This window comes from Microtus pennsylvanicus, chromosome 4 (genome assembly GCF_037038515.1).
Source record: "Microtus pennsylvanicus isolate mMicPen1 chromosome 4, mMicPen1.hap1, whole genome shotgun sequence".
Lineage (NCBI taxonomy): Eukaryota > Metazoa > Chordata > Mammalia > Rodentia > Cricetidae > Microtus > Microtus pennsylvanicus.
The window spans coordinates 61,067,299-61,095,296 of NC_134582.1; the positions used below are offsets into that span (position 1 = coordinate 61,067,299).

At 39.1% G+C, this 27,998-nt stretch overlaps 1 protein-coding gene across 1 annotated transcript in view; it reads left to right on the forward strand.

Annotated features, from left to right (window-relative positions):
• Positions 1-4,399: 4,399 nt before the first annotated feature.
• Positions 4,400-27,998, forward strand: part of Dsc1 (desmocollin 1) — a 31,204-nt gene continuing 7,605 nt past the window's right edge. Inside the window, exons 1-11 of the mRNA XM_075970882.1 lie at positions 4,400-4,462; positions 7,046-7,130; positions 8,782-8,984; positions 10,097-10,216; positions 11,637-11,792; positions 17,456-17,600; positions 19,317-19,483; positions 20,994-21,128; positions 22,452-22,637; positions 23,755-24,014; positions 24,126-24,268. Coding sequence (XP_075826997.1) covers positions 4,400-4,462; positions 7,046-7,130; positions 8,782-8,984; positions 10,097-10,216; positions 11,637-11,792; positions 17,456-17,600; positions 19,317-19,483; positions 20,994-21,128; positions 22,452-22,637; positions 23,755-24,014; positions 24,126-24,268 — 1,663 coding nt within the window. The remainder of the gene's footprint in view (positions 4,463-7,045; positions 7,131-8,781; positions 8,985-10,096; positions 10,217-11,636; positions 11,793-17,455; positions 17,601-19,316; positions 19,484-20,993; positions 21,129-22,451; positions 22,638-23,754; positions 24,015-24,125; positions 24,269-27,998) is intronic.

Here is a 27,998-nt window from a genome sequence, read left to right on the forward strand (position 1 = left end):
GTACAAGACTGCACTGAAGGCTGCTCTTCTTCTGACTTCTTCTAAATGCTTCACATCTCTGAAGTGATCTCACGAGCTTCTTCCTGTGACAGAGTGACGCAAACAGCATCACTGTCCTTCCCTACCATGCTGGGTTACTGTCTCCCTTCTCTGTAAGACGTGGGGCTTGTGCTATAGCTATAGCTTCCCACTCCCCACTGCATGTCAGTCTTTTCCTCATCGGCTTCTTCATTACCCTCTGACGAGACTAGAGCAGTTCCAGAGTCAGAGAGAGGAGACACTAAGTGTCTGTTGAGAGAAGTTGTTCCTACCTTGACCAATTTCCCCTTCAGCTCATTTTGCCCTCTTCCCTGTTATATATCCTTCCAGCTTACCCTCTTTCTAGAGTTTTCCATTCCTCATGCAATCTAGCTCCAAACTAGATGTCAGCCTCCAGTAAAGGACATACTCTCATCTTTTGTAATCTCAGAAACATTTATAGTGAGGAAGACAAATTGATTTGTCTCCCTTACTCTGTGCGTGTGTATGTGTGTTTATACATGTGTGCCTTAGGCCAGAAACTGATGCTAGGTAGTTTTCTCCCACATATCCCAGTCTACCTTGAACTCCTGAAACACTGAAATTCTATGCTTAAATATGCATGTGACCACATATTCCTTTTATTTTATTTTATACATAGACTCCCTTTCTGTTTGCCAGTAGTGTCTTCATCATCACGCACAGTTTCTTTTTCCTGCTCATTCTGCTTTCTTTACATTTTATAGCAGCATTTTGGATACAATAGATGATTATTCATCAGTTCTAGACACACGGTGGAATAGCACTGTCTGATGACTTGCAACATATTGAGCCCATTCCAATCTGAATCTGGCTCTGAGAGTGGAATCTGGGCGTTCCCAAGCTCAGCATTTTTTTTAGATTCATGTTCCCTGACCTATGACATTGCGGAAGGGTTGTCTGCTACCAATTGATTGCAGAAGCATCATAGCATAATGATAATTGGAGGCCAGTCACTAATTGAAGCTATTTCATAGAGGGTGGATGCTTTAATGAGAGTAGTTTCTTTTGTTTAATGGTAATCACTCTTAATTCATTTGCACAAAAGAAACCATAGTTAACACAACTGTAAAGTGGAGAAGTGTGCTCTTAATGGAACTTCTTCTAAAAATATTCCCAGATTATTCCTTTTTCCATTGCATATTTATTCTATACATTATATTGTGCATAACTATTATGTATAGAATTATTATATCTATAACTATAAGGACCTCATTTACCTTATTAATGAGAATAGAAATAGAACTGCATAAAATATTTATTTCTAATGAATGTCTTGCTATTATATGGCACAATTAAGAATATTAAAGATTTTAAGTGTCATCTTCAATTGAAATTCACCAAGAGAGTTGCATAATTTAAACATATGAGTGTCTTAGCCTATCAAGTACTTCAACATCAAATTCTGAAAATGCTTAACTTAAAAGAGTTAATTTAGAACATTGCGAACATAAAATACCTCTAGCTCAAGAAATAGTACTAAATCCACACAAAAATTATGTATAAAGTTGGTCCTTATAATGAGTAAATATTAGGAATGACTTAAATGCTCAGTTAAATCAGTTGTGATGCATTTACATGAAGGAAATCATGCTTCACTTAAGCAGTTTGAATTAAGTGTGGGTGCTAAATGGAGGGGGCCCTAATTGCCCTTGGATGGGTGCTGACATTTCTTTTCTTAGGCCTGACAACTGTTTTGATAATAATTTGGAGTGGTCATTTTTATTTTATGTATAATTAATTAGTAATCTCTGTAAGAACCCTTAAGAAGTCATTCCTAGTAATTTTCACAAATAATTTATTTCTAAATTTAATAACTTTTTACACAGACAGTTTCCAATTTCAATGGAATTGAAGAGCCTTTCTCTCTAGGTAGTGAGAATATATTCTCACCTTCAAAGGCAGCCTTTAATAATGTGATGCTTAATACAGAAGAAGACCAACTGACAATAAGTTATAATTAAAAATAGATTTTAAATATTCAACTTTGAAGGTCACCAGAGAAAATTAATGCTTTTTTGTTTGTTTGTTTCTGTATCATACTGAAATCAAAAGACTCAGGATGCTGGTTTCAATAGCTCGGACGTCCTTTTTCCTTTGTTTATATGTTTTCCCCATAGGATTGCAGCCAATATTTCCTCCACTGCAGAATTTGGCTTTTTCCATTCATGTATAGCTTTATCAGTACAGTATTCCTACAGGTCTAGTCTTAGAATAAATAAGCTCACCTGGGAGATACCTTAGAGTTGCTTAAAATAGTAACTGTTTGAATGTCTTGAGTTTTTGTCTTAAGTAGTTCTCCCTTTAAGTTGACCCCTGTAATCAATTTCTCTGAAATGTGTTGTCCTGTCTCCTTAGAACTTACTGTTTAGGTCATCGAGATGCCTTCTTGATGTACCTTAAGCTAATGATTAAAGAAATACACGTACCATGTGAGGCTTTACATGTTAAGCTTTCTCTTTATGACAGTAAGTTTGTGGTAAACGAGAGATTATGCAATATTTGCATAATAAATTAGACTGAATTATGATCTTAGGATCTATTACTTACCTTGTTTTTAAGTGATAAGATCTTTAATATTTTGTAGTGTCCTTTTTTTATCCTTTAAACTTTTATGCGATCTCCAAAAAGTGGACTATTTTTGGATTCATGAGATTTCCAGTTCTTTTCTCCTTAAATGATACTCCTTCTTAGCAGAGTACAAAGCCTGTTATGCGAATCTTTCAGTATTTGTCCAGTGGGTTCATCTGTTTGCACAACTGTAGGTAGCTTCAACAAATAAGGAGATGAAATAAAAGGTACTACTTTGGTGGTGGGCAGACACTGTCTACTTGTTTTTTTAGGACAGAATCTCCTTTATCCCAGGCTGTCCTTTAACTTTCTAAACAGCCAGAGATAACCATGAATGTCTGACCCCCTCCTCCACCTCCTGAGTGCTGAGATTACAGGCATGCACCACCACTCCTGGCTTACGTGGTGCTGGGGAATGAACCCATGGCCTAAGCTGTATGTCTAGTCCACTTTACACATTTGTTCAGGAACACAGGGATGTGGTTTACCTTCCCAAAGTTCTGTCCAGTTGCTAAAAGGAGCCCTTGTTGGTCTATTGGAAACACGAACTGAAATGTCTGCTATGGCTCTTGATTTATAGCAATCATCCAGAAAATGTGAACTTAGTTCATCCTCATACCTAACACTGAATACCTGGCAGTATTTATCATTCTCCCCCAGCTTCTGTCACTGCTGTCAAAAACAACTGAGACTGAACAACTTGAATTAAAACAGAAGAAAAGACACTGAAGTCCCCACTGCAAGAGTCGTTGGTGTTTACAAAACCTGAATGCTGTGACATCATTACACCAGCCCTCTAGGTCAGCTTCCGTATTACTTGTAATACACAATTAGGGAGAATGGAATGATTTCATGTGATTAGTGGGGTAGATTTTAGTTGTTCTGCAGGGGGAGGGGCTAACAATACAAGAATAAAGTTTCCAGTGTAACAAAAAGAAAGCAATAAGGAAACTATGTTCTTGTTACTTTATTATTATTATTTTGTCTTTATGAGGTTGATCTACTTTGGGATATTCCTTGTGATGTCTAGAGGACTGACTCCTTGGAGACAGAAAATAACAGGAGAGAAACACAATGCACTGGGGGCATCAGCTGGAATGTCATCTCTCCGGCAAAGCTGTAGAGCTTCATGGCACAGGCTATACCTGAATGCTTTGATGGGGAGATAACTCCAGATGGAAGCGATTGCACAAGCATACGTCCTCTGATTTGCCAATGCACCCAACAAGGCATCTTTTCTTTCTTTTTTTTTTTTGCATGGGGTTTATGCACAATTTCTGTTTGCACCCGGGGGGCAAGGCAGGTTAATAAGGCCAAGAAGGAGCGGAGGCTGTGGGAGGACATAATAACTGGGAGGACTTCACAGCCTCTACCTGGGGGGAAAGGGAGGAGGGCTGAGGATGGAGGGTGTTGTCTTCTGCTTCTGACTATGTGTTAAGTGGCAGGAGAAATTTTGAAAGCTGCTGTGAGGAGGAGCCAGTGGCTGGGCATGGGGTGTTTTGTGCCTCACTCTCCCCACTTGTAGGAAACCTCTCTACATTCAAAGGTAGTTGGACTGGAAGGAGGGAGAGCAGCCAAGGAAGAAGGCCATTCCATCGCTCCTCCTCCTCTAACTTATCTCTTGTCTCCTGACTCTCTTCCAAAGCCACCTCAGCTGTGCCAACGTGGCCGCAGAGCATCTTGACAAGTAGCAGCCTTTGCCTGGCCTCCCTGTGTGCTCCCGGCCACCCTAGTAGCTGTTCACCATCCCCGGCCATTGGGATCTCTTCTGATGGCTGTGGCCTTCGCTGCCCCAGGGAGCACCTTCTCTAAGCAGCTCCTTTTCTCTCTCCTGGTGAGTAACCTCCAAGGATTAGGGAAGTAGGCATGCTCTCACCTGCTTCCTCCTGCCAGTTGGGTCTTGAAAGTGAGTCTTGGCAGGAAGGAAAGGCAAGGAGGATAGAGAGAGGGGGAAAAAAACTGATGTGAGAACAATTTGGAGAAGAGTCGAGGGGCTTGGGACCTTGGATGGGAGGGGATAAGCTTTCTCTTCCAGCTCCAGTACCTGCGTCCTAATGTCTTTCAAGGGAATCCCTCATTCAGGTTTCTGTGTCCCCCCGCCCCCAAGGAGTGGTGAAATACCTTTTTGGAACTTGGTCCAAATGTTTCTGAGATTTGTTTTAGATACCAGGCATATATAAAGCTCATGCATTTAACATGTTATTCTACTGAGCAGCAAAAAGAGAAGAGAATTCTGGGTGCAGCTATGAATTACTCAAGATGTTCTTAGTTCACTAAGGAAGCCTTAAAAGATGGATAGAATGTTTCACGCGAGGTTGTAGTTCAACTCAGCAAGAGGAATGTGTCAGTCACTGGAATAGCCATGAAGCTGCCTTCCACTTGGGTGGTAGTCACTTTGACCTGTTTACAAGATGCTGCTATGTTTGCTTTTGATGGGGAAAGTTTAACCTCCATCTAGAAATTCTGCACTGTGATTCCTGTTTTATTTGTTGTTGTTGAGTTTTTATTTTACCAAAAATACTTTATTTGTAAATTATGTTTTCAGAATTTGGGGATTTTCATGATGAGCACATACATTTTCTTCATATGAATAATTCATAGTGCAGGTTTGATGATCCACTTCCATGCTATGACTACCTGGAGAAGAACACACAGAAACCACTGGAGTTAGCATTGCTTAAGTAAAATGTGGTTAAACCCAGTTCCTTTTTGCTTTTGGTTCTGGTCCTTGCCTGGCCCCTTATCCCTTGGCTCATCCTTTGCCCTTTCACCCTTGACTCCTGTATTGACTGGGAAGATCACAGCTCCTTTCAAGCCATTTAGACCCCAATTTCACTTGGAGGCAGAGGGACAACTGGTTTTCTGGAGACTTCCATTATTTCTGTCTAAAGAAGATACATTTATGAGGAGGGGTTCTTAAGAGAGGGAGGAACTAAAATGAGGATAGGTTTGGAAATGTAGATTTATCCTATAAAATGTATGTACACGGATATTTGCTTATAGAAATGTATATGTTTGTGCATCCCTTTCTAATTATGAATGGCTTTTCTCACATTGCACCTGTAGACAATTGCCTAGACTTTATCCCCAGCAGGACTGGAGGCATGGTCTAGTGTAATTCTTGGCATTAGAGATGACTATATTTTTAAAAGTCAAATGAATAAGAAGGTCTCTTGTTTTCATATGTGGTTATTTAAATTGTAGCTGTATGCAAGTGTGACCTATACAATGGCAGCTTGCCACATATATGCCTACCAGAGTTGTAAAACAGATTCACAACCTGTTTTAAGCCGCTATGATACACCTAGTAGACTTGAGTTGAGGAAGAAGGATACAGCATCCTTAAGATGAACATTAACTGTTTTGTTAATCCTTATGCAAATATTGAGTCCTGTAAGTTTAGAACTTGGTCTTTGAGAAAAACTGATCACAAATTGATCTGTGTGATACTAGAAAATCTAAACTGTGGTCTTTTTTTATGACCATGAAATTATTTTAATAAAGAGGAAAGTGGATAAATATAAAGTGACACAGAAGAAATAAAAATGTTTTATAGAATTCTACAAGCTCATAACTTTTACTCATTTTTAAAAAAAAATATAATTTGTCTGTGTGCCTTGGAATTCCTATAACAATAGCTGTTTCTTGAATATTATTAAAATTCAGAGAGTTCTGTTAATTTAAAACATGTAGCTAGGTGATTTGAAAACAGATTTTGAAGTTTTTTTTTTCTAAGACAGTCTGAGCAGTGAGTGGATTTAATGACAGTAGATTGATTCTAAGTATTATTTTTATGAGCCTCAAAAATGTTTCAATGAGCCGGGCGGTGGTGGCGCACGCCTTTAATCCCAGCACTCGGGAGGCAGAGGCAGGTGGATCTCTGTGAGTTCGAGACCAGCCTGGTCTACAAGAGTTAGTTCCAGGAGAGGCTCCAAAACCACAGAGAAACCCTGTCTCGAAAAACCAAAAAAAAAAAAAAAATGTTTCAATGATTTCTCATTTCCTCAACAATAACCTCAAAGAGCAAAAATAATAATAAAAAGCGGTTGGAGAGTTAGTGCATCAATGCATATAGAATTCTAGAATTCAGTTCTTTTTCAGGCTGAAGGCCTGTGCAGTTTGTGGGCAGTCGTGCGGGCAGTACTCTATAAATCTGATGGTGTATAACACATTTTGCTGCAATTATATATTAGTATTGTAGTCCTAAGAACTAGTCACTTAATTTTTTCACTGATACTAAATGACCCTGGAAATCCTAAAGACTGTACCAATCACTTCAAAATGAATGTTAAAAAAAGTAAAGGATTAAAAGGTTTGTTTCTAAAATTACTAATAATTTTATTGACAAGACAAAATTGTAATGTAAAAATATGTGATCCAGCATGATACTTGAATTTGTTCTTTTTTTTTTTTAAAGGTTCTGGTGTTATTTTGCAATGCCTGTCAAAAAATTTATCTTCAAGTTCCCGCTCATCTTAAGGCTGAAACACTTGTAGGCAAAGGTGAGACTCTGTCATGGGAACTGGACAGTTGCTACTTACTGCGATTACTTTTTGGCTGCCCTTAGAAGCCTTGGCACAGAAGTTATGTAATTGCTGCTCGGCGTTGAAACTTGCCATACACTGGAAAGCAGCTCCCTTTTCATTCATGGTAGTTGACAGTAGCCAAACTACCAAATTTGGTTTTGTATCTTTCTTGCTAGAAAAATTAGCAAACATCACAGAATGAAGAAAATCCTCTTGGTTTTAACACAGGAAAGCATTGAAACCAGAAGCTTATCTCAAATCAGCTCTTCAGGCACCAGAACCCCTGTGTCAGGTTTCTTGACTGATGAAACATGAAACGAATCTCAAAGTTGAAACGCTCCATATAAAATCTGCACTTGTGGTCGAGAGCAATGAGTACATATTTACTGAGAATTTATATGGTCTATTCCACAGACTAACTTGTGAAAGTCAAACAAGATTTTAGTGCATTTTGCTGTCACAGCCATCAATATGCAATAAGCACTGAGCTTATCAAACTCAGAAAGATTTTATGTAAAGAGTATTTGCATTATTAATGAGAAATATTACACAAGAACTTACTAGGTTTCGCACCTGTTGCAACTTAACTTTTATCTTATTGCCAAATAAATTTTAACTTAATCTAAAAATCTACTGACACCATATTATGATGAATGCAATTTAAAGCTATATAAGTCTATAATGTTCTATAGAACAGCAATTTACATATAATTAAATCATGTATATAATACATACAAATTACACATGTATTAATCATATATATTTTGTTTCATAGAACATTGTATACATATATATCTGTTTCATAGTGTATTATATGTATATAGTACATTGTCTGTATTTATATATGTATATGCACGTTTACATATGCTATCTATAAAGATATAAATACATATATATTAACCTATCTACATCCAGATAGCTTTTGAATCATGACAGAGTCACCACATCCCCTTAAACCCACTATAAGTTGAAAGTAAGGGAAAATGCATTCAGCATACCTAGTTTACCAAGCATTGTATCTTAGCAACAGGGCCCACTGTACAGTTGCAAACATGGTTCCTTACTATCACCTCATCCGAGGATCACTAGGAACAGCTTATAACTCTGGCCACATATTCCTAGCTTGAAAAAGAGATCAGTATTAAAGCCCCATGCTCAAAGTCACCTGCTCCCATACATATATCATTTTCACACTGTTATGAAGTTGGACCACATGTATATCATTTTCACACTGTCATGAAATCAAGGACTTGTGTTCACAAACCTGTGGACACTGGGGAAAGTAGAAGCAAACCAAATCCAATAAAGTTGCAGAACAGTTTGTTTCTTAAATTAATTCATGATGAAAGTAATGGGAGAGACAGGGATGTAGCTCAGTTGGTAGAGGCTTCACTTTTCTGGATGAGGTCCTGGGTTGGATCCTCAGCATAGCCAAAAAGGAAGGAAGGAAAACGGAGGGGGGCAAAACTCCATTAGTCTAGTTTTTACAGCCCCCACGTTTCAGAAGGGCAGGTGTTCAGTGTCACGCCCTCTTTCTGCTCCTCCCGTATTACTGGTGGTTGTCATTCCTGTAAGACTCGTTCCCTTCCAGTTGAGCCTGACATTGCTGTGAAATGTCTCCCTGCAGTGAATCTGGACGAGTGCCTCAAATCAGCCAGCCTGATCCTGTCCAGCGACCCAGCCTTCAGAGTTCTAGACGACGGCACAATCTTTACAACACATGACCTGCTCTTGTCTTCTGAACAGAGGAGGTTCTCCATCTTCCTCTCAGACAGTCAGAGTCAGGAGCAAAAGGAAATAGAAATTGAACTGTCAGCAAAAGAAAAAAAGGTAAAGCCAGTTAGGGCCAGAGGTCCTTACAGGGCCCCCATTGCATCTGCAAGGCTAATGTCATCCTTGAGTGATTCCTTTGTCTTTTGCACTCAACATTCTCACAACCGAGGACTGGACTGTTAAAGGGAGTGGCATATACACTATTTACACAGTTGGTATTGCTGAAGAAGACCATGGCCTGTGAGCAAAATCGGAATATCAAAGGATTCAGATACATTTTGAGGTGTGGTGGGAAGAACAGCTAACCTGAAGAACAAGAACAAGGCTGGGGAGTGTCTCAGAGAACAATGAAGCCGGCCATGCAGTGCCACCCTTCCCTGTGGCTTCCTTTCAATGGGGCTTATGTCACTCATCAAGGGGACCTGCTTGCGTAGTAGAAAACTCTATAAGGCCCCTGTCTTTAGAGTGGCAATGTGGCCCGGTCAATAGGGGTATGTGTGTCTTAAATCCACTGTCTTGTATTTAAGAGTAATGAGTCCTAGGCATGAGGAGATTGCCACTCTTCGTAGCTGCCTTTGAGTAAACTCAGTATAATGACTTAGACTCTTAAAACTACTGATTAATTTTATAAACAGATTTCTGAACTAAACCTCTTTTGATTGCAAAGACCATTCTTCATTGAATTTAATATAAGCTTTGTACTTAATAGAACATTATTCTTTTTATTCAAATGGCATAAAAGCTTCTTGAATAGATGCTGTTCATGTTTTTGTGGTGGTCCAGAAATATTTGTAGACAGGGTTTCCATGGATTTCACCTGTACCATTCTGTATGAAATGAAGCCAGTTCTTAAGTATTTGCTAATAGATCATCAATGCAGGGGCCAGGAAAAGACAATAACTTCACTAAGATGCTTATGTCACCGACCAACCAAATTCTGACTGCTGACTGGTTACATCAGGAAATAGATAGAACTAGGGAAAAGGATGTAGTCTGAGGTCAGTGTGTGTGTGTGTGTTTACTGAAAAAGCATAATACAAATTCTTTAGAGATTGCCCATGATACTGTCATGTATCATCCTTACTTATTTTCTCTATCTTGCAGTACATGGAAAACCACAGTTTTGACAATGCTAAATAATGCTGTATTTCATTGCTCATCAAATGTAGGTATTTAGGAAGAGGCATACAGAAGACCCAGTGCACAAGCGCAGTAAGAGGAGATGGGCTCCAATTCCGTGTTCGCTGATGGAGAACTCATTAGGTCCATTCCCACAACACGTTCAACAGGTCTGTCCCATGGTTTTTTAAATTTTCATATGTGTTAAATATTTTATTCATTTATATTTATTTATTTTACACCCCAACTGCAGGTTCCCCTCCCTCCTCTCCTCCAAGCCTCCCCACCCCTGACCTCTTTTTTGCTTCCCTCCATCCACTCCTCCGTTTCTGTAGGCCTCACATGGATGCCTATTAAATGTGGCATATCAAGCTGCAGTCAGACTAAGCGCCTCCCCTCATATTAAGGCTGGACAAAGGAACTCAGTATGAGCAATAGGGTCCTAAAAGTCAGCAAAAGAGTCCGACAGCTCCTGTTCCTACTGTTAGGAGTAGCACGGGAAGACGATGCTAAACAACTAAAGTGCAACTTTAAAGGCTGGGGATGTGGCTCAGTGGTAGTATGTTTCCAAGCATGCACAGGGTCCTATGTTCTTTCCCCACCTCCCAATAAAGTACATAAATGAATAATGTATGAAATACTAAATGAAGGATTTAAGTTATTAGCAGTACAGGTATCATCTATTCATCACAATGAGGAACATATAATGATTCCATAGAGTTTCTTCATTTCTTATACTAGTTTTTAAAGTGTGTGTGTTTAACGCTTTACTTATTTATTTGGGATAGGGAGCATCAATGCACCATAGAAACATATGTGTATGGGTCAGGAGATGGCTAGAAGTGGTTGGCTCTCTCCTTCCACTATGTAGGTGCCAAGATTTAAACTCAGGTGGTCAGGTTTGGCAGCAAGCACCTACACTCTTGAGCCATCTATCCAACCCTAGATGCTAGATTTCCCAAAACATTCTAAGCATTCATTTGCAGAGAGTAGGTCTACCAGTTTTGCGTAATTCAACTTTGGCTTAAATGAACACTTATCCCCTAAAACTTGGCTACTTTTTGGTTTAGTAAGTGGGCTGACTCGCTGTCACACAGTGATATAAAAGCATAGGGCAGCTTTGGAACAATCTGCTGAAATAATTGTGCATGAAGTTGTATCACCTGTGATTGTACAGTTTTCAATGATAAATAATTTGAAATCACAGGAAGGACAGGACGGCAAAGGCACACTGCTCTCCATGCCTCAGAACTGCATGGAAAGGAAAACATTAGAGATCAAACAAGGGACAGAGTCTGTGGTTTCACACATGGAAAGATGAAGATAGGATGCTGAAAAAAAAGGAAAATGTTGGCTGAAGGAGCAAAGGAAAGAGAGAAAGTGATTGAAAGTAAACTCACACAAGGGTCTAGATAAAGATATAAATCAAGATCTATTTGTTCTGCTGGGCGGTGGTGGTGCATACCTTTAATCCCAGCACTCAGAGCTTAAAAGCTACGGAGAGAAACCCTGTTTCAAAAAACAAAAACAAAAAAAACCAACCCCAAAACATATATTTGTTCCTCTCTAAATAATCTCTTCCTATTATAGATTCAATCTGATGCTGCCCAGAATTACACCATCTTTTACTCCATCAGTGGACCAGGAGTGGACAAAGAGCCTTTCAATTTGTTCTACATAGAGAAAGACACTGGGGACATCTATTGTACCAGGAGCATTGACCGTGAGCAGTATGACCAATTTTTGGTAAGATTGCTAAAATATTTATTTAAGAGTAGGTGTTTATTATTCATGTATTGATATTTTAAACATTATTTTTTACAAATATTAAGTTCTAATAATTTGTTCAATATGTAGAATATTATTAGTATTCAATATAAACTTTAAGTTCCCTTGGCACTAGGCTGAAAAACAGACAGTATGTCTAAGAAGGGGGGCAATGGGTAGAGGAGAGAAGGGTGCGTAAACACCATGACAAAATTTTCAAGCACAGACGTTCGTCTGTATACTCTGGAGAAGTGACAAAGATTTTCTTTGGGCTCAAAGTTCTCTATAATAAAATACTTCAATTACTGTTGCCTATGTTTTTATGTCATAAAACACATGAGATCTAGAAAACAAGATAAGCAAAACAACTGATCTTGGGCTGATGCCCAGAAAGTCTGACCTAGTTGTTTTGAGCTGGATGCCATAACCCAAGGGGTTCTGAATGCAAATATAAGTCGGTTGGGTCTACCATTTCAGGCCTTGCTAAGCATGGTGCTACTTCCTCCTTCCCCATTCTTCAGAAATTTAACCCTTTAATAGCATTTTTGTCTTCCTAGGCATCTAGAACTTATTTACCAATCTGTTTTATTCTTCTACCTAAAGACAAATGTACACATCTGCTTAGCATTCTAATCTTTAAGGGGTGTATAAGAGATATCCATTGGCTTAGGAGGATGATGTCAAGGGACATTAATTAAGTTCTTACAATTCCCAACTTAGTTACCAACTAAGGGAGGTTGATAACCATATTCATAGCCATCTATGAAAGAAGTTAACTGCTGTGAGAAGGAGGGGTAGAGGACTCCCAAGAAGGTGTATTTGTAAAAGAATGGTTGAAGCCAGGCTTGTTGTTGGACAGGCCTGCCATTCCAGCAATGCAGAGGTGAGGCCAGGACAGGAGGATTTTCAAGGCCAGCCTGGGCTACTTAATGACAGCCTATCACAATAGCAAGAGAAGAATGAAAACAAAAATGGGGGGGGGGAGAAGAGTAGAGGAGAGGGAAGAGGGATGGGAAGATAAACAACTACAACCAACTCTAACCTGAGTGGTATTTGACACTTGGAATGTGAAATACAAAGGCAGACAGCTAAATCAAGAGCAGACACAGGGGAGGCTGGTGTTTCCTCTGGAATGTTCATCAAAGAACTCATTAGGTAGCACGAATTTTAAAACACAATTTCCACAGTAGATATTTCACCACGGAGCACAAAGGGTGTGCTGTTGTGACACTTTCTTATTATTTTATGCCTCTTCAGTTCTCTAGATTAAACATGCCTTACTTCTAGTAATCTGAAATACTTTCTGAAGAATGTTTACTGAAGCTATAGCAGAGAGAAGCCAAGCACCATGTAATCTGTTCATTTTGAATTGCCGAAGGGTTGGGAGTGGGAAGCAAGCATTAGGCAGTGGAGGCCAGCAAGAGCTCTGTTGCAGAGCTTTCTCTAGCCCAGCATGCTTTTCATTTTCATCTCTGCTTCTCTTGATCCTGGCAATTGACCCCAGTGTATCCCACACCAAGCCCCACCAGAACTGCTTTCACCTTTCAATCCACACACAAGTGAAGCTTGCTAGAGATGGCACGACCATTTGCTGCCTTGACAGCACCTTCCCAGAAGCAGAGTGGTTACCCAGAAGGTACTCTGCTGGAGACTTAAGAAGCCATCTGCTGTGCTGTTGAGGGATCTACTTCACTTAACACTCTGCCAGAGTTCTGATAAGGGTTGGTTTTTAACCTTGTGTTATTCCTTGTTTCTTACTATAAATACTGCTGGGGGATTGTTAAAATAAGAGTCTTTGGTATTTTAAAAGGTTTTATTATTGCTTGATATTTTCATACATTTATACAATGAATTTTTGTCTTTGTCTGCATTCATCCCCAATTCCTTCACAGCCCCTCCCCCAGTCTCCTCAGCCATGCACTTCCTTCCTGTGAATCAACATTCTGTGTGCCCAGAGCTCCTTTCTTGCTGTGTACTTTGCCAGTTTTACACTTTTATGGGAGAGTTGAATAAAATAATTTGGAGTCTATATTTAACATTAGGCAATTTCCCTTTGAGAACTACCCTGCTTTTCTAATGTTTAAGTCTAAATTGGCATTAAGAAACACCACTTGCAAAATATGTTTTTTTAAACTAGAATTTACTAAGTGAAGTATCACAAGAAGATATAAACAAAAGGCAAACTATAAACTCACTAGAAGCAGAAAGGAATATTTTGTCAAAGGAAAAGTTTTAATTAATATGCTCTAAAATTATATATCAATGTTTTAAAATGGCCATTTAATTATTTTTAGCTTACTATAGAAGACTATATAAATATATTTGTCCCTTTCTCTTTTATATTTTAAAAATTATACTCTCTCTAACTCCTCTCAGCCCTCTCTACCTCCCTACTCATCCAACTTAATCTCTCTCTAAAAAACAAGACAACAAATAAGAAAAAGACACAAACAAACAAATGAAACAAAATACTCAGCAAGACAAAGGTATCAAAATGGGAAGAAAAAAAACCCTCACATGAAAAACATGGCCTTTGTATTGTGTTGGTTTACTGCTCTTGGGTTGGAGCCTTCCCTGGAGTGTGGTTTATACAGCCAATGATGGTTCATTGAAAAACGCGTAGTTTCTCTTTCTTGCAGGTATTAATTGTGAATAGCTTGTCCATTAGAGGTAGCATTTGTGCCCACTTCTCCTTCTAGTGCTGGAATTTCTCTGTTTGACCCCGTGCTGCCCTGTGCTTCCACAGTCTGAGTTCACCTGTGCATCCTCCTGCTGTGTCTGGAGGACACTGTGTCCTTGGAGTCATCTGCCACCTCCAGTTCTTGTGGTCTTTTCCAACAATTCATTATAAAAAGCTATACTGTATGGCTTGTTCTTCCAGCACATCTTATATCTATCCCCGTTCTTTGTATCTTAGGGAAACATAACCTTCAGAAGTCGGTCTTCTTAATTTTAGGCGGCTACTAGCTATCCTACCTACCACAGAGGTGTTCTAACGCTGGATGACACAGCTTTGGCAATATCACATGCAAACATAACTCTTTAGAGACATGAAATATGCATGCTCTAGAATTTTGTACTGGGGGCTTTGATGCAACTTCCTGATCATCCACTTTTATTTAATTTATACAAATGTGAGATTTTAATAATAAATGGCTGTATTTAAAATAATTTCATTTAGCCAATGACTAAGAAAGACAGTTTTGAGGCTAACTCAATATTTATTCTCACTGTGTTCATGTTCTATCTTCCGCCCCATGCTGTGTTGTTTAATCTTGGCTTCTGAAGATTTTCCGGGCAGGTCATTCCATTATTACAGTTTAGTGGGGTTTTTTTTTGTTTGTTTGTTTGATTGTTTAATCATTAAATTTACTTAATCTTATATGGATTCATGACATAGGGCATTTCAACAGATCGCTTTCTATGTATTTTTTCTTATAAAAAGCAAGATTTCTTTACCCATTCAAAATTATTCCACAAATCATTCCTCTTTAGTTGTTGGAGATTTGTACCTTCAAAAATAATCTACAAAACCCTGGCCTCTTTTTCCCTTTTCAACCTGTGGATTAATGCTGATCCCATTCCCAGACATGAGTTCTGTCCTTTGTCATTCTGTGCGTTGTTATGGCCCTTGTGGACCTGTTCAGTTTTGTCATTGCTTGTCCCGAGTTCTCACTCAGTCTACACTAGTTATTCTCACTGTCAGGCCAGACTTCAATTCCAAATCCTGGGTGGAGCTCTTTGAAAGTTCTCCAAGATGACAGACATTTCAACAAAGGAAAGCATAAAAGAGCTGAAGTAAATATATTTCTCCAGAAAAATTGAAAAGGGAAAGGCTATAAAAATAACAGATCCATGGCACTGAAACCATTATAGCAAGTGACACAAGGTCACGGAGCCCAAAGAAGAGGGTGCAAAAGCATCCTTATATGCAGTCCAATATCGGTGGATGAGATATTATTATTTAAAGTTACATGTAGGAAACATGATCTCCAGGGGAAGGGTAAACAGGAGGAAGTCACTGGACATTGGGAGATGTCTTAATGCCGTAGTGATGAGGTAAAAGAATTAATACAGGAGGCTCAAGCCTAAGGAGTAATTGCCTTTATAAAAGGAAAAATGACTGAATGGAATAAAAAGTTTTTGTTTATTTTTAAAAATTTATTCTATATAAGGCACTGTGTTGCTGTGTTAGGTAACGAGAGCTTCACGTCTGAGGACATTTGTCATCTAATAGATAATTTTGGCTTTTATCTAGTCTTAAATTTTAAAACCATCCTTTTGTGAAAAAAAAAATCCATTCAACCTAGCAGGAGAGGGGAGGAATTGTTGGAAGGCTGAATAGTGTGATATTTGAATGTTTTAAATATGGTGGTGAAGGCACAGTGTGATGAATGGTGCTGTGATTATGATGATGTTGCGCTGGTGATGATGGTGATGATGGTGGTGGTGATGATGGTGATTGCCATGACAGTTACAGTGGTGATGATGGATGATGGTGCTGTGGTTATGATGATGGTGATGATGGTGGTGATGGTGATATGCCATGACACTTATAGTGATGATGGGTTCTTAGAGTAAGGATGTGAAGATACAGCATGACCAAGGCAAATGATAAATCATTAATTGGGGGCTTCCTTACAGTTTTAGAGGGTTGGTTCATAATCATCATGGTGGGGAGTAGCCCCAGGCAGGCAAGCATAGCACTGGAGCAATAGCTGAGAGCTCACATCTGATCTGAAAATTGTAGGCAGAGAGAGTAAGACTAGGCTTGGAATGAGTGTTTGCAACCTCAAAGCCCACCCTGGTGACACATCTCCTCCAACAAAATCACACAATCCTTCCTTACAGTCTACAAGCCAGGACCAAATGCTCAATATGTGAGTTTATAGGGGCCATTCTCATTCACACCACCACAATGGCTACGGGGATGATGATGGTGATGGTGATGGAGGTTATGGTGATGGTCATGATGGTGATGATGGGTTGGTAGTGATGGGGATGGGGATGGAAGTGTTAGTTAGAATAGTGGGCTGTTTAGTTCAATATCTACTGAAATATCATACTGAAAATTCACTATGCACCAATCACAGAGTACAAAAACAGCCGGATAGAATTTAGAGGTAAAAACCATTAAATCCTGGCAACTTGGATCAAGATTATCTTATTGTCATGTAGTTTAGGCGATATTAATATGTTTTTATTAACATTTTATTAGAAATGTTTTTATAGAAAATACAGGTAGAGATATCACCTAAATATAATTGTGATATATATCTGTGTATATTAAAATTGGAGCATGTTGTAAGCTTTGATAGTAGTTGTTATAAACATAACTGCAATGAGTCTTCCTGTGTTCTAACATGTCAAAAGTCACACAATTAATTCCAAGAGCACTTGGAGCTCATGGTATGGGAGCACATGGGACTTTGGTAGGAGAATAATGAGAAATGACTCTTCAAGGTGGCTGAAACCGCATGGTGCATGCACACAGTGATATGCATTTTATGCATCGCATTATTGCTTAGCTACACATGCCTGTGCATGTCCTTTTTAAGCAACACCTTTTGCCCTACTTCTGGGCTTGCATTGTGCATGTTTTGTCACGTAGGAACCAGCTGATAATGTTGTCTGCCTTCCAGGTGTATGGATACGCAACCACTGCTGACGGCTATGCTCCGGACTACCCTCTCCCCTTGCTGTTCAAGGTTGAAGATGACAATGACAACGCCCCATATTTTGAAACCAAACTGACAGTTTTTAGTGTGCCTGAAAATTGCCGAACTGGTAAGTTCAAACATTTATAATTTATTTTTGTATGTATGTTCTATGTGTGTGCATTTGTGTGTATTTGTGCGTGAATGTGTGCATATGTATGTGTGTGTGTGTATGTGTCTGTGTGTGCATGAGGCTATCAAGGAGTGGTTCTCTGCACAGTGGATTTGGGGTCTTAAACACAGATTACCAGGCTCAGCAGCAAGCCCCTCAGTCATAAGCAGAGATTTCACAATGATATAATAAAACGATATTTGCACTTTAAAATACTGCAAGGTAAAATGTTTGCCAGGCATGGTGGCACATACCTTAAACCCCAGCACCCAGAAAGCAGATGTCAGTGATATCTGTGTACTCAAGGCCAATCAGGATTTTGTAAGGCTAGCTTTGGCCACATAGAGAGACACTGTCTCAAAAGTTTAATTTTATAATTTTATTTCATGATGTTTTGGTACTTTGGATTATACTCATCTTTTGTTTACATGTTAGAAATGGTTTTTCTATTAAAGGTTAGATTGGTTGGAGCAAATTTTCTTTTTTAAATTGTTTTTATTGAGCTATATATTTTCTTTCACTTCCCTCCCCTCCTCCCCTCTCCCCTTCTACCCTTTCCCCTGACTTCCATTCTCAATTTACTCAGGAAAGCTTGTATTTTTCTCCTTCCTATGTAGATCCATGTATATCTCTCTTCGGGTCCTCTCTGTTGTCTGGGTTCTCTGGGGTTGTAGGCTGTAGGCTGGTTTTTCTTTGTTTTATGTCTAGAACCCACTTATGATTGAGTACATATTATATTTGTCTTTCTGGATCTGGGTTACAATATGTTTTTTTCTAGATCCATCCATTTTCCTGTAAATTTTGAGATGGCATTTTTTTTTTTACTGCTGTGTAGTACTGCATTATGTAAAATGTACCATATTTGCTTCCAGATTCTGGCTATTACAAATAATGCTGTTATGAACATAGTTTAACACAAATCCTTGTAGTATGATTGAACATCTTCGGGTATATACCCAAAAGTGATGTTGCTGGGTCTTGAGAAGGGTTATTTCCTAATTTTCTGAGAAACTGCCACACTGATATCCAAAAAAGCTGTACCAGTTTTCACTCCCTCCAACAATGCAGGAGGGGTCCCTTTACCCCCACATCCTCTCCAGCAATAAGCTGTCATCAGAAATGTCCTTAAAATTCATCTTGTGCTTGAACTTAGGTCATATCTTTTCCTTTTTGTATCATGATTACAATTCTAGTAATCTTTATTTGATTCAGTTTTCCCTAAGGTTACTTGTTGGTGTTGGTGGTACAATATTACAGAAATATTGTAGTGGACAGAGAACTGCTGGGTTTTTATTCAGCTGGGAGAATTCTAGAAGAGGGGATCTGGCTGGTACCTCAGAGAGAATATATGAGGCCAGGATCGTGCCCTAGGCTTCGGGAAAAATGTAAGAAAACTGCCTGGTGTTTACAACATTTGTAATAAGTGTTGTTAGTTATAGCCCTCTGCGTTCTGTTGCTGGGTCATGTCCAGATATGATGCTTCTCTCTCAGAAGTGACTGTGAGGCTCTAATGTCCAGTCTGTGATTACTCTCTGAACAGCAGATTTGTGTAATTCACATTCAATTCTCTCATGTGTGTGTTGACAATCTAATGCAATGATATCTGCATTTTTTGTTTATAACACATTTAAATTATGATTTAAATTTTTGACAAAATTGACTTCATCTAAACAGGAACTTCAGTAGGACAAGTGACTGCCATAGACAACGATGAACCAGGAACCCTACATACTCGTTTGAGATTCAAAATCTTACAACAAATCCCAGATCACCCAAGGCACTTCTCCATACACCCTGACACAGGTGTGATCACCACCACCTCCCCTTTACTGGACAGAGAGGTAAGGGCTCAGTGCCTTAATTCCGCAGTCACTGTGTTTAAGCCGGTAATTACCGCCAGCATGATTACAGGACAGCCCAAGTGCTTACTCCCTAAGCATTCTTCCCAGGCTAAGCCCAAGGATTCTCTGTGGACTTTTTTTTTGCCTCTGCAAAGATGTTGAGATAGTACAAGGTGAAGACAGGTCTGACTTGCTCTCATTGTGCTGATACATGGTCCTGATAACATTGCTCTAATTTATTTCATTTTTGATTTTGAAAACATATTGTCACTATAATGTATGTCATTTTTAAAAGTAACAAAATGCCTTGTTAAGGCAGTTCTAGAGCCACTGGTGAATAGAGCATCCCCATGCTGCACAGGTCCACAGCTACAGGGCTGCTATTGGCACTTCCCCTCTTTAACTCCTGGAATCACTGATGTATGCAAATATACGTCATTTATAGCTGTGCACACACACACACACACACACACACACACACACACACACACACACACACACACACGGGCGGGAGGAGAAGGAGAGTGATTCTTCATAGTCCACCCTTTCCAGACTGTCACAGTCTGAGCCATACAATGTGAAGACTGGCTGCCTTCTCCTACTATCTTTACTTCCCCTATGCCTTTTTAGGGCCCAGTAGCTGATTACTTTACAGTACAAACTATCCTCCCATCGTCTGAATATACCAGTCTTTTTACTCATTTCTCAGCTATAGAGTACCTGGGTTTTGCTTAAGTTTTGCCAATTATGAATGGATAAGTTTAAATTTTACACGTAAACATCTGTGCTTGCGTACTTGGCACAAACATCCCTGTTTTGGTAGTTGGTTCCCTTTCCTTTGTGGTGACTAAACATCTGACAAGATAAACTCAAGGAAGGAAGGGTTTGTCTGTGCTCAGCTGTGAGAGCACAGTTCACATGGCAGGAAGACTGGTGTGAGGCTGCTGGTCACACTTCCTAGTCAGGAACCACAGGGAGCTGAATTCTGCAGCTCAGCTCTCTGTCTCCATTTCCCCTTACACTAGTTCGGAATCTTAGCCTCCAGGATGGTGCTGTCCACACTGTCAAACCTCTGGACACGCCCTTTCAGGTATGCCAGGAGGTGTGTCCCCTAGGTGATTCTAAATCTAGGCAAAGAGATAATTGAAATTAGCTGTACTATTTGTTTGATTTCTTGTTTTGTATTTGCATTTATAATGTTATTTATTAAATAATAATCAGGGGTGGGCATGCAGTTATGTAAACACAGACATACAATTTTAAAAGCATATTTGTAATATAATCACAGCACAAAGAGTATATATGATAACTTCAAGTGAGGGAAAATATCGTTTCCTAATAAAACCTCTCTCCTTCCTTCCTTCCTTCCTTCCTTCCTTCCTTCCTTCCTTCCTTCCTTCCTTCCTCCCTTCCTCCCTTCCTTCCTTTCGTCTTTCTTTCTCTTCTCTCTCTCTCTCTCTCTCTCTCTCTCTCTCTCTCTCTCTCTCTCTCTCTCTCTCTTTCTTCACAGAAATGTGATACTTACAAGCTAGTGATGGAAGTTCGAGATATGGGGGGCCAGCCCTTCGGTCTATTCAATACAGGAACAATAACAATCTCACTGGAGGATGAGAATGACAATTCACCGTATTTCACCCAAACTTCTGTGAGTAGACCTCTGTGTTGTTTAACTAGATTCCTTGACATTAAAAAAAAAAAAATCTAGAATTTGGCAGCTCCCTGAGAACAGATATTTTGTTTTAAATACTAATCATTTAAAAGCAATAGACTGAGAAAAACATGGTTTCTGTAAGAATAATAGGTGAGGTGCTGTAGGTTTTGGATGTAAGGAAGTAGCCTTGCTCTTAGCCATTGAAGAATTCCTTTCTTTGGATGTGGTTCACGTGTTCAATGTTTTCTTAGTTCTTAAGGTTGCTCCAGTTTTGGGATTCTTGGACTTCAATTCCTTTATAAGTTGAAGAAGAGGCTTTCTTTCCCGTGCCCTGTATATTACATGTTTTGAAGAAGGACAGGAATTGGTCTTATATCCTCTGCCGCGGTCAGAGGGAAGCTGTACTCCCAGCTCCTCTTGTGTTGTGCCTTAGCTAGAAAATTATGTGAGACATAATATATGTTGATATTTCCAAGACATGATTGTTTTTTTACTTTTAATGAGCAACTTGGCATTTTTCCATGAGTCTACACCAGAGTTTTAGTCAGAGAATAAGAAGCCTAATACAGTGATGGACGGTTCACTGTCAAAGATCTCATTTATACAGATCATAAATCAGAATAAGTAGGATTTAAATCTAGATCCAATCTTTTCCATCTTCCTATGAATTTATCTCTTGAAGATTATGATTTATCTTTTTAGTCTTTTAATATCTTAGGCTTCTGTCTTTTTTTTTTTAGCTTCAAAGAGTGATGTCCATTATTTGAGTTCTCATAAAAAAAGAGAAAACCTTTCTCTTAAAGTATTTGGTGGTGAATCAAAATAAGTAAAAATAAGGTCATTGTGAAAACTGCTAATTCTGAGCTGTAGTCCTCACTCAGGTGTAGAGTTCTGGCCCTGTAAGCTTGAGGCACCAAATTCAATTCACAATATTGTGAAGAAAAAAACCATCATTTATGTCTCACTATCTGTAAGTATTGTGTGGTGAATATGTTAGTGCAACTTAATTGGTATTTGCTATAGCTGAAGAGGCAGATGAGATGTAATTGTCAAATAGGGTCAGAGAAGACCAAATCTGAGGGTCAGAGAGAGAGAGAATCACCTTACCAGAACTTTGGCCATTAAGACATGAATCACCTTTGGTGAATGGAAGAGATTTGTAAAGAGGATTAGGAAGAAAGAAGTTAGCCAGGCATGAAACGTATTTTTTTTTCCAAATTAGGAGCATCTATATTGCATTCTTTAAATATGATTTTAAATATAAAAACCACTTTGTTAGAGGCACAGTTGTGTAATTAGAAAGCATTTCTCCCCCAGTATACCACAGAAGTAGAAGAAAACAGAATTGATGTTGAGATTCTAAGGATGACAGTCCAAGACCAAGATTTGCCCGGCACCCCTCACTCCAAAGCAGTGTACTCAATTCTCCAAGGGAACGAGAACGGGAATTTCAGAATCACAACCGACCCGAACACAAATGAAGGAGTTCTGTGTGTTATCAAGGTATGTAATAATCATAGACGTATTCTTTGAGGCATTCAAACCTGTGCTTCAGATTTGATATAAAAATTACAGCCTTCTATGAGCCTTTCTCAGAAGAGCTACAGGCAGTTGAAGGACGCACAGGAAGGGGAGTTACTTACTCCTAAACCCAGGAGGAGGACTTGGGAAGAAGGGATTTTGTGGTGGGGAAAGGGGATAAAAGAAGAAAACAGGGGCTTTGACAAAAAGACATTATATGCATGAAGTTGATTTATAGTAAATAAATTAGAAATGAATACTTCCAGTGTGTATATAATGACACAAGTGCAGTATGGTGCTGAAATGGTTTCCACAGACACTTTTCTATTATTGTATTCTTTCTGAGAAGAAACTCACATCAGACAGAAACTTTATTCCTCCATAGATAGGGTTACTAAAGTAGAGCAATGCTGGATCTGACTCTTGCCTTGCTGGCCTACTTTGAGTGTTCACACTCCCTGGTGCTCTTTGAATAACTGGGTCCATGTCTCCCTCTTGCATGCCTTTCCTCTTTTAATTTCCCAGGGTTAGTTAAAAGCTTTCTGAAGAATTTACATTTTGATAAGATTCTCATAAAATTATACTGTATATTCTTCTTCTTCCCTTTCCCCTGGTCTTTTGTATTTCCTCCCTGCTCTTTTTCCTTTAAATTTAACTTGTCTCAGGGATTCTACTTGGATTAGAAACAATTATGCTCTATTTTATTAGTGTTTAAACTTACAATAGAAAGATAAAGATAGGATCTTCAAAGCAAAAGTAGGGAGGGAAGTGATTGAATTTTAACTTTTTTTTTTTTTAAAGCCAGGGCTTCTCTGTAGCTTTGGAGTCTGTGCTGGAGTAGCTCTTGTAGACCAGGCTGGCCTTGAACACAGAGATCCACCTGCCTCTGCCTGGATCTATTAAGTGCTGACATTAAAGGCGTGTGTCACCACTGCCTGGATCTATTAAGAATCTATTAAGAATAATTGATCTTTGTGTCAGCACCAACGTTGGGTAACATTTTAACACTAGGAACACCATTCCCTTTCTGTTAAAAGTTGGACTCAGTCGTGCTCTCTATAACAGTACATTGACTGACAGATGCATGCTTGTTACACAGCCACTGAACTATGAAGCCAGCCGCCAAGTCATTCTGCAGATCGGTGTCCTTAATGAAGCCCAGTTCTCTAAAGCTGCCAATGGACAGACTCCCACAATGTGCACCACGACTGTGACTGTGAAAATTAAAGATAGTGATGAGGGCCCCGAGTGCCAGCCACCAGTCAAAGTCATTCAGAGCAAAGACGGGCTGCCAGCTGGCCAAGAGCTCCTGGGCTACAAAGCCATGGACCCCGAAACAAGCAGTTCTGACGGCATAAGGTGATGAAAAGCCCCTGCATTTTCACTGGGGTATGAGCGACTTATTTCGTATTTAGAAATGGTCAGTGTGTCCCCTCTTTGGTCATTTGTTGTTTGCTTTCTAAAACCCAGGTATCAGAAGGTAGGAGATGAAGATAACTGGTTTGAAATTAATGAAAGCACCGGAAACCTGAAAACCCTAAAAATATTAGACAGAGAGTCAAAGTTTGTGAAAAACAACCAGTACAATATTTCAGTAGTGGCGATGGATGCACGTGAGTGATATTTTCTTAAAATAAAATGTGGATATAGAATGTGTGTCTAAAAAAACGTGGGGCAAGGGCTGTCTGTGTCTAGGCCAAATTTTAGTCCAGTCATTGTTTACATTGTTTGCACTGTGGTGCTAATAGTCTAGAGTGCACAAAAATGTGTTCAGTATGCTTGCTCAGTTTACTCAGATCACCCTTCAGTCCTCTGTCCACCCCTCGAGCAAAGCTACCTGACAGAAAAGAACCGAAGTCTAGTTTTGAGTACTGGATTATTCATTTCTCCTGAGGGATCACTGGGTTGCTTCCTTTCATCTAGATTACAATGATACCTTGAACTTGTTGAACAGGCTCAACCTACCTAAAACAGTCCAGTCCAGGGCAGGTTCATTCCGAGCATCTGTTAAAGGAATAATCCAATGTTGGCTGACACCTTTGGTGGGGTTTGGGATTAGTTCTCCAACCACTGACATAGGAAAAAATAGTTTTCTTCAATGGAGTCTCGCGGTGTAACCAAACTTAAGGGCAGTAGGTGGCCAACACAAAATAAACTATGGTAGTTTTGAAGTTTTTTTCTCCTTTTCTTCTTCTTCTTCTTCTTCTTCTTCTTCTTCTTCTTCTTCTTCTTCTTCTTCTTCTTCTTCTTCTTCTTCTTCTCCTTCTCCTTCTCCTTCTCCCTCTCCCTCTCCCTCTCCCTCTCCCTCTCCCTCTCCCTCTCCCTCGTCTTCTTCTTCTTCTTCTTCTTCTTCTTCTTCTTCTTCTTCTTCTTCTTCTTCTTCTTCTTCTTCTTCTTCTTCTTCTTCTTCTTCTTCCTCTTCTTCTTTTTTGGTTAGGTTACTATTTCTGTGATGAAACACCATGATCAAAAGCATGGTGCCTCCAGGAACCTGGAGGGAGGAGCTGATGCAGAGGCATGAAGGAGTGTTGCTCACTGCCTTGCTCTTTAAGGCTTGTTCGGCCTGCTTTCTTGTAGAATCCAGGACTACCAGTCCGGGGATGGTACCACCCATAATGGACTAGATCCTCCCGCAGTAGCTACTAATTAAGAAAATGCCCTACAGGCTTCCCTGCATCGTGATCTTCCAGCATTTTCTCAATTAAGGCTCCTTCCTCTTTGATGAATCTTGTGTCAGGTCGACATAGAACTAGCCAGGATGTTCACCTTACAAGTCTTTTGCTTATTTATGTATTATATACCTGGTTTCTGGCTTTGTATTTTTGTATGTGCAAATGTGTATATTTCATAATCTATATGTGTTTCTTGTGTTTCCTTTGGTTCTTTTTTCCCTGTTTATTTTGTCCCTTTTGGTTTGTAGCATTTTATCTAATCTTATTATTATTATTTTTTATGTACCTTTATTTCTATTGAGAGAGAAAGAAAGCGTACAGAGTTGGGAGGGTGGGGAGGATCTGGGAGTAGTTGGGGGAGGGGAAACAGTAATTAGAATATTTCATATAAAAACCTATTTTCAATTAAATGGCAACAACAATAAAAGGTTAGTACTACAACAAACTCTATAGAGAGCCTCTGTCAAATATTGTCAACCATCAAGTAGTGATCTCGAAACTTTTGTAATGAGCCCCTACTGGAACCATGTTAGATAGTTTAAATAAATACATGCATATCAAATGTGCTAGTAGTGTGTGCTGGTGTACACATGTACTATTATGCAATGCATTATATAAATCTATATCATAGAAATGAGTGAAATGAAAGTTAAACAGAAGTTTCACTTTAATTATGTACTTCCCTATGTAAGACAAATCCTCATAGAGATAAAGGAAAGTGACCTTGGGCTTTTTAGACAGAGCTAATTCTTTGGCCTCTCTGATTAATCAAAAAAGGTCTCTGCTGTTTTTAGATACACTAACTACATAATGCCAGAGAGTAACAGGCTATTTCTACATGTCTTGAATTTGCTTAAGTTAATAACATACAATGATCCCCCAGACCCTATTTAGGTTATAGTATTTTTACAATTTTTTATATTAAATTGTGTGTGTGTGTGTGTGTAGATAAGCGAATGTGGGTGCAGACGACCAAAGAAGCTATAGATGTTGGCTCCCCTACGACCTGGAGTTGCAGGTGGTTGTGAGCGACCTGGTAAAGATGCTCGTGCTTGAGCTTAGATCCTCTAGAGGAGCCAGCCGCACATGCTCTTCACCCCTGAGCCGCCTCCATAGCCCCTTTGCTGTAGTTTTAAAGCAACAGCTGCATCTACTGAAAGAGAGACAAAGGTTAAGTAATTAAGATGCCAGCTGCTGACTGTTGTGGAGAAAGGGCATGCTGACTCACACACACTATCTGGGCTCAAGGCTTTTCTCACCTCTCAGTTCTCCTGCCTTCGGATAAAAATACCACATCCTCTTCAGGGAGAGGAGCAGCATTACAGAACCCTCCTGCCAGCTAAGAACATCTAGGCTTCAAATGTGAATGTCATTACCGAGTAACCTACCTGCATATTTTCCTTCCTTTAGTTCCACACCTCAAACATATATTCTTTTCATACAGTTATTTTACTATAAGCTCAAAACCCTACAGAATAATGGAGAGAGATTTAGCTGAGAAACATATTAACATAATAAACTTTCCAATTCTGTGAAATTTGTTACTCTTTCTTTAAAATGTTTGTTATTCCTATAAGTAAAAATGAAATCTAAGCGGCTTACACATATATTTATGATGGGAAATGGGGCTCTCTCCCTACTCATTCACTTTTACATGTTGATTATGTATTAAATTCTAAGCACAAGGGCATGGAAACTAGGGGATTATAGATGAGGATTTGGTCTGGGTAATAATGTAAGGTTTACTGTCTTATTTTCTCAGAAGACTCTACGGTATGAGAGTTTTAGCAGTAGAGTGTTTAGATGTCATTACGCATGGAGAGAATTCAGAGGCTCTCATATTGAAGCAGAAAGAGGCAAAGATTATAGAAAGGCTGGCACTGGATGAAAGAAAAATGTAATTTTAATTTAGAGAGGAGGAAATTGCAGAGAGAAAAATATAAGAAAGTAACCTTGTTCTTTAGTGCGGAAAGTAGGCGTGATACAACCTAGGTAGGTTCTGGAAAAGATGAGGATACCACAAAATTTAATGAGAAAATCTTAGGGCAATATAAAGAATAAGTTGGATTTTCTTGAGTTTTAGTCTTTATGTAGGAATGTAAGACTACTATACAATGAAAACTTTGTTTTGATGCTCAAAGGTATTTCTAGATAATAAATTAGGAAGTCCTACTGACTTTAGAATCCAGCCCATTCTTTGAATTTCTCCTGTGCAGCATCACAGCCTGTCAGGCTGATTTCTGTATGATGTGTAGAGGACCCTGTTCTACATACCAAACTCCTAGAACATGAGAATACCAGTGTCCCTCCAAGCCTGCCCCCAAACTCATGTTCTTTAAATTATTCAAATGAGTAGCAATGACAGTTTCTTGATTGTTACCACTAATTCTTGTTTGATTATTAATATTGAACCTTAAGCATTTGTTACTCTGAAAATATGCCTTCACTCTTTCTCATTCCTATTCGTTTTCCCTAGATTGGTTATGAACTCATATTTTTTCCTTTGGTAAACTTTCTCTTCATTAGGTATCAAGATAAGAATTTGATACATGTATGTTTAATGCAGATTTGTGTGTATGTGCATATGCATGTACTGTCTTTAGGAAGCTAGAAGAGGGCTTTGAATTCCCTGATAAAAAGATAAAGTTCTGTGGCTTTGCCCAGGAGCAGA